This window comes from Gavialis gangeticus, unplaced genomic scaffold (genome assembly GCF_001723915.1).
Source record: "Gavialis gangeticus isolate Ggan-Ray unplaced genomic scaffold, GavGan_comp1, whole genome shotgun sequence".
Lineage (NCBI taxonomy): Eukaryota > Metazoa > Chordata > Crocodylia > Gavialidae > Gavialis > Gavialis gangeticus.
Window position 1 is genome coordinate 12,998,696 of NW_017729008.1, and position 7,211 is coordinate 13,005,906.

Sequence of the window (7,211 nt, forward strand, 5' to 3'; positions counted from 1 at the left end):
GATGGGCTGGCCCAGCATAAACATATTGCTGCCCTCTTGGATCAAAGGTACAATTCAAAACACATAAGGCATCCATTTATGAATCATGAATTCATGATTTATACTATTTTCTACTATAATCATAGCTATCACTAGCTGTAGTTGTTGCATGCATTTACTAGTGCCAAAAACCAAGGCAGAATGACTTCACAAATTACTGTTTTGGCAAGTTTTATACTAGTTCTCATTTTCTTTTACACCCAAGCGCCTCAGGCTAAGAATTTTTTCCTCACTGGAACTAGCAGGTATGTCTTTACTTGCTTCCTTCATTTTGTTGCACTCACTTCTAGAAAACCTTTGTCTTTCTAAACCCAGGTAAGACCTTTTCTGACATTTAACTTTCCTGCTACTCACCGAGTTACAGCATGTCACCTTGACGATTATCATTTTCTGTGTTAAACCAATACAGCAGCAAAGGTAGACTTTAGTGAATATTGCGAGTATTAAACTGTGGTGTTTGTTAGTCAGAAATAGCAGTGATTAGCTACCTAGATAAAGAATTATTACTATGGGTATACATACCTTACTAATATCAGAGTACAGGGGCATAATTTAAAAGCATATCTAGATCTGTCCAGGTTAATAGAAATGTTTGATGAATTATGCCCCAGGGGATTGGGTCTGTTGTGAATTTTTAGCTACACAGCAAAAAATACAACTGCACATATGTTATTCAATTTTGCATACTCATTGTTAAGTTGATGTAAAGTAGGTAAAACTGAAACAACAAGATATTACTGTAGAAGGTTGGTTGCCCTTTTACAGTTTTTCCAATTATTATAGCTGAACTAGCTCTATAATTATTGAGATTATGATCCCTATATAGGGTCCAGGCCTGCAAAGGCTTAAATAACTGAATGGCTTTACTCATGTGAGTAATTTTGCTAAAATGCATGTGATACCCTGGCACCCCACTTCAAATGGCAAAGGCTCTGCAGAGTTAGAAGCAAGGACGGAGTTCTCTGTCACGTTTCCTCTGTGACCCTGCAGAAATTAATGCTACAAGCAGCATTAATGCATCTTCTTGTGACTGTTTTCCCTTAACTTGGGAGGGGAATAGGAGGGGCACAAAGACAATTAACCAACGACACCATGGCTTTTTTGAGGGCTAATGGGATGGCAGGCAAGCAGTGGGTTTCTTCAGTGTGGTAGCTATCCTTTGTGTTGCCCAAAATCCATGGGGTTTTTAAATCTTACCTTTTCTCCCATGGAGGTTGCTAACCCTTTCCTTGATAGGAAGGATACAGGGAAAATCCCACAAGAAAAACTAACCTGGGCTTTCCACTGTGGCTTCCCCTCCCACAGACCTGTCTACATGATGCAAAAATCTGGCCTAGTGTCATTAACTATTTTCTCCATTAAACTTCCCCACTGATACCCATGCTTTTAGCAAAAACGAGTGTGTCAGACAGCTGCTACACTGTGCCTGAGCTGTTCAGGATCAGATGGGTTATCGCTAAATAATAACATTGTATTTTTGCTTATAGCCCTTTTTCATTTTCAATAAAGTGAGAATAACCTTTCATAGACCTTTAAAAAGCTGAGGAATCCCTCTGCTTTTCATAGTTTTCAGGAATGAAAGTTGTGACATGAGACATGAGGCAAGAAACCTACGGCTGTATTTTTAAGTGTTTGTATTTTTATTCTGGTTGCATCAATTAACGTAAGGCAGCTCTAAACACCATGTAAACATGAGAGTGTCTTGATAAGATGTTAAATGCCACGCTAATTTTCTTCTCCTCTTGCAGACATAAAATTAGTTTGATTTTCACCTAAAAGAATGTTGTTTAAGCTGATCATTTTTTTAAAGCTTGGTAAGTGCAGACTTCACATGAGTCTAGGCTAAATCTTTTTTCATACTATTATGTAATTTATGTTTTCCCAGCCTTTCATTATGTTATTTCATATACGAAATATTCCAAATGGTTACTGAATTCCACTGAAATACATTCCTTTTCATTAGCATCATACACTCAGGTACATCACTCCACAGCAGGCATATCCTACTTCTGGGCAGCTGGGAGCCATACCAAATAGGCTACACACCCCAGGGCCAGGTACAGACATCACTCTTTTACCAGTGATGGAAACTGGTCTATACCTGTAATAGAACAGAAGATTGGCGCACAGACTGATTTAAAAAATGGCAGAACTTGGTCTAAGATTTGCCCCACTGTCACCAAAAGGCAAATGTGTGTTCTGTTTGCTATTGATCTAAACTATGCTGTTTACAGAAAACCGTGTAACTTAGATCGACTCCACCTTGGACTCTTCAATAGTCTGTACCTAGCCTAAGGCCATCTACCATGCAGGTGACACTCCCCTGCTCTTGAGTTCCTCCCTGCTGTACAGACAGCTTGGGCATCCTGGCTCTGCTGTGCTGTGCAAGCAGTGTGGGCAGACTGGCTCCCCTCTGCTATGCGGGCAGTACAAGTAGTAGTCTTCCTCCAGACCACATGCCAAGTGCAGACAAACCAGCCACTCTCTTACCATGCAAGCAGCCCAGATCTCTCCTTGCTGCATGCACAGAGCCCTCCCACCACCCATCCCTGTCCTGTTCCCGAGACTGGGGGCAGGAAGCAGAAACCAGAGGAGGGAGGGACAGTTTGGAGACCTTGTGGGCTAGATGCAGCCCGTGGGCCACCAGCTAGACAGCCCTGATTTACAGAGATCTCTCATTCCAGAATGTCCATTCAAAAGAGTGTGAATCCTGATCCAAAACCTATTGAAGTCAAAGAAAAGCTTCCCTCTATATTCACTAGCTTTGGATCAGGCTGTAAAACAGGCAATCCATATCTGTCAGCAACTGATAGTGTGAACTTGGGGAGAAAAGCAAAGTAGAATAAGCAAACTCCTCTGTTACTTTACTTCTGAAAAGATTGCTGCTTTGTTGAAGTACATCCTGAAACCTAACAGCTTCAGCACTACCTTCAGACACTTTTCATTGACACTGTTGAGTTGCTTCTAAAATTATATGAACCTTTTTTTAGTTTTCCTTAAATTCCTAGTGTTCTGATTTCTAGATTCATAGACATTAGGGCTGGAAGGGACCTCACAAGATCATCAGGTCCAGCCTCTTGCCCAAGGAGCAGGAAGTCAGCTAGGGTCAGAACACCCCAGCAAAATAAGCATCCAAGTGTTTCTTAAAGGTATCCAGAGTAGGTGTTTGTACCACTTCTGGGGGGAGTCTATTCCAGACCCTGGATACTCGGACAGTAAAGAATTTTTTCCTTATAGCCTGTCTAAAATGGTCTTCCAGCAGTTTGTGACCATTGGACCTTGTCTTCCTTTGGGGTGCCCTGGTGAACAGATGTTCTTCCAGTTCCTAATGCACACCCCTTATGTACTTATAGGCTGGCTGCCACGAAGTCACCCCTGAGCCTTCGCTTCTCCAGGCTGAAGAGTCCTATGCCTCTCAGCCTCTTTTTTTCAAAGCATACTTTTTATCAGAACAAGTTGAGCCAAATAGTGTTATATAGATGAAACTTTGAAGGCTGCCATTCCTGCTCAATATTTCAGGACAGAACTTGTGGAAAAGGGCAAAACCATGTAACTTTAATGTAACTGGAGAAAAATATTGACAGTCATTTCAAGCAAAGCTATTCATAAGCCTTTGTAAATTTTACCAGATTCTCAAATTATTCCTTATTCCTGAATTTTTATCTCATTATGGAAAATGTACTGTATGGAAAGTAGCTTGTTGTTCAATTCAAATTGAATCACTGACTTAGTTTCCAACCTCAGTAACACCAGTATAATTCTGGAGTACTTTCACTGAACTCAGCAGAATTGCTTCAAATGTATATTAGTGGAAATAAGATCAGAATCTGGCCCTTTGTAAAATAAGCCTTTTAATGCTCTGCACAGTGGTGCAGCAATGCTTCATATGTCAAGCTACAAAGCATAATAAATTATTTTTGCTTGGCAGATTGGTGTATTTATTGCATAGTAAAATATTGATGATCAAAGTTTTAATACTGATATGCAATGTGTTACTTACTGGTTTTTGTAATGATATGAAGCAGGTGAATTTCATGACAGCAGGTCTTCTAAAGCTTACCAAGAAGTTTTTTAAAAGGGCAGACCAAGGACAATTTAGTTTTTAGCTGATGTTAGAATATAACTACTTTTCTCCAAAGAATATAGCTGCATTACAGCTGTCTTTCATCTTCTTTTGGATTCAGTACTGATAAGTCTCCTGTACGCACAGGATGACTGCAATAGTGGTTCCTGTCATCCAGTGATTGGAGATCTCTTAGTGGGTCGGAGTGAACAACTAACAGCCTCATCAACCTGTGGAATGAATGGCCCTCAGAAATACTGCATTATAGGTTATTTGGAGGTTGGTTTACTCTTATTTATAAAATAATTGAACTTACAAAAATTATTCTTATTTATAAGATGACTAGACAGATTATGAAGAGTCTTCTGGATATGTTTAATTCTCAAATGCCAAGTAACATGCTGTGACAGTCTCCTGTCACTTGAAGGGGAAGTGCAGCAGGCTCAGCTCACTGTGCAGGGTTGCAGCAGAGGGCAGGCTGGACATTCAGCAAAGGGGAAACTCCTGTAGGTAGCTGAGGAGACACCTGACTGGAAGGGGCAGTGCTTAGAAACATATAAGCCCAGTGTTTGGAGCAAGGTGGGCAGTCTGGCCCTGCATGCTGCAGGGAGTGGGTCTCCTAAGAGAGGGGCTGCAGGAGACAACCTGACAGGCCCCCAAGTCACCCATGAGAACTGGGAGGTAAAAGCTGCAAGGACAGTACAGCTTGCAGGGTGACAGTGACCCCAAGTGAGGGTGACTTTGAGTTTGGAAGCAGAGGCTTGTATTTGTGGGGCAGTTAAGTTAGATACTGGGGGATCGGACTGTAGCTACGGGGGTGTGTGGAGGCCTGATAGGGCACTTTGTGGTAGACAGCCCAGCCTGGGAGTCAGGGACCCGGGGGGCCAAGACCTGAGGCAGCGAGAGCAGCCTGGCCTGGGGGTAAGGCAACGTGAGGGCTGGCCCAGAGTGCACAAGATACGGTCCAGGGTGAATTAGACAGGAATAAAGGAGCCAAGGCCGGGAAGGCTGAGGCCAAGACAAAAGTTCAGGGCCTGAGGGCCAAACGTTGTGTTGGAGCCAGGGTTCCCCTCCAAAATAGACATGGAATAATACCTGTGAGGCATGAGCATGGCTACGGGGGAGTATGGAGGCCACAAATAGTGCCCATAAGGCACCTGGTGCCTGGCAGTCCTGACAGGACCAACGGGATACAGTTTGGTGCACTAGAGGGAGGGGCTAGACTGAGACTGGCTAGTTGAGGACTTGGGGCTCACTTTGGGACCTGAGGGCAACCTCCCTACACTCAAGGGAAGGTCAAGAAGGGAGGATACCCTGAGGAGCCAGAGTGGAGCAGTGGGCTGTGTGGCTACCAGGGGTGTCATGGCTACCCCGGGCCCTTAGTTCTGCAACACAAACCTATTGAAAGTATAAATCTGTTAGACCTGGGGAGAGTTTGCCAGGAAAAAAAAAAAAAAAATCAAATAACCTTCAAAGGTATTCCTTTGTTCAAAGGGATGCTTAATTTCTTGATAGTCATAAATAATAAAGTATCAGTGGGGGGACACAAATGAATATAGGAATTGCTGAGAAACTTTGTTACCACTGTCCTGAAGTACTTTTTCTATAAATGCCTCAAAGGTAAAAGCCATAGTTTGTCAGTATGACAAGCATTCAAGAATGCAAAGAAACGGGTTTTGTGAGTTGTTGGGATTTAGTTTTTTGTGTAGTACAGCTGTAAATCTTTGCCTGAAACAACTGCCATTTTATGTTCAGTTCAAATGCTGCTTGTAAGAGAGGAGGCATATACAATATACTCCCCTCTCAGCATCTTGTTGCTTAATCTAAAATAGAGGTTCTTTAGACTGAAAGTACATAGGCATTCTTTACATATGGAAAACACAGCAGTGTATGAATAGTCTCTAGTTATGCAGACAGGATAGGCAGAGCTTCCTGACACTTTTGTGAATATCAGATGGAGTAGAAGCCAACTTGGAAGAACAGAGCACTCCCTCTGAAAGATCTGCTAAGATTGCTGGCTCACAAGTTTATTTGAATTATTGTGCTTTAGCCACTTGTTTAATTTAGACTCTATAGAGGTTTAAGAGCCTTTGCACTAGTCTAGTGGTTCCCAACCTTTTTAAACCTCGGGTCAGAAGTGACCATGGACCGGAAGTGACCTCCGACCAGTCCACGGGCCAGAAGTGATCGCAGACTGGCAAACCGTGGACCAGCAAACTATAGTCCAGAAGTGACTGGCATACTGTGAAGCAGCAGCCAAATTGGCTGCTGCTCCACAGTATGCCAGTCACTTCTGGACTTCTGGTCTGGCAGCCAACCCTCCTGTGGACTGGCAGCCAGCCCTTCATGGCCCGGTACTGGGCCATGGCCCAGGGGTTGGGAACCTCTGCACTAGTCTATATACTAGGGGCAGACAATTATTTTGGGCAGAGGGCCACTTACAGAGTTTCAGCAAGCCATTGAGGGCCACATGACAGGCAGCCCAGGGCAAATTAATAGTAATTTTCCAATTTTTTTAGGGGCACTGCGGGCCAGATAGAATGGCCTGGCAGGCCGCAGCTGGCCCCTGGGCCGCATTTTGCCCACCCCTGCTATATACCATTCTCTCCATCACAGTGCCTCTTAAACTTTTTGGGGGTCATTAACTCCTTCATAAATCTTTTACACTTCTATGTAATCCTATGATTTTAATATTACAGATAAGGAAAAGTAACACTTTGTCATTATAACCACACTGTAACCTCTCCAACAACCTAAGAGTTACAGTAGTTATTCCTTTGTTACATTTGAATGATGTTGTAGCCGTGATGATCCCAGAAATATGGATTTTAATGCAGTCCTCCAACCACGGACTCCTGCTCTTAATAGATTATTTGAGTATTTTAATAGAAAGCCATGGTGTTTATATTCGTTTACTAGGTAAAACTGGTAGATAAGGGCAGGTACTCAAAATGGACCATTTTCAAGGTTTTTATCATTCAGCCTGGCCCTTTGAAATGCACTAAAATTGTGTGCAAGCCAAATATAATGTTATATTTTTCTTCAAAAAAAATTTTTTTTGAAGGAGGAAATGATATTTATTAATGTTGATTGTTTACTGAATCCTTGT

General features: G+C 42.5%; 1 protein-coding gene across 1 annotated transcript in view; it reads left to right on the forward strand.

The window, feature by feature from the left end:
- Positions 1-290: 290 nt before the first annotated feature.
- LAMB4 (laminin subunit beta 4) overlaps positions 291-7,211 on the forward strand; it is a 91,114-nt gene continuing 84,193 nt past the window's right edge. The window contains exons 1-3 of the mRNA XM_019509398.1: positions 291-354; positions 1,788-1,853; positions 4,224-4,381. Coding sequence (XP_019364943.1) covers positions 1,820-1,853; positions 4,224-4,381 — 192 coding nt within the window. The 5' untranslated portion in view covers positions 291-354; positions 1,788-1,819. The remainder of the gene's footprint in view (positions 355-1,787; positions 1,854-4,223; positions 4,382-7,211) is intronic.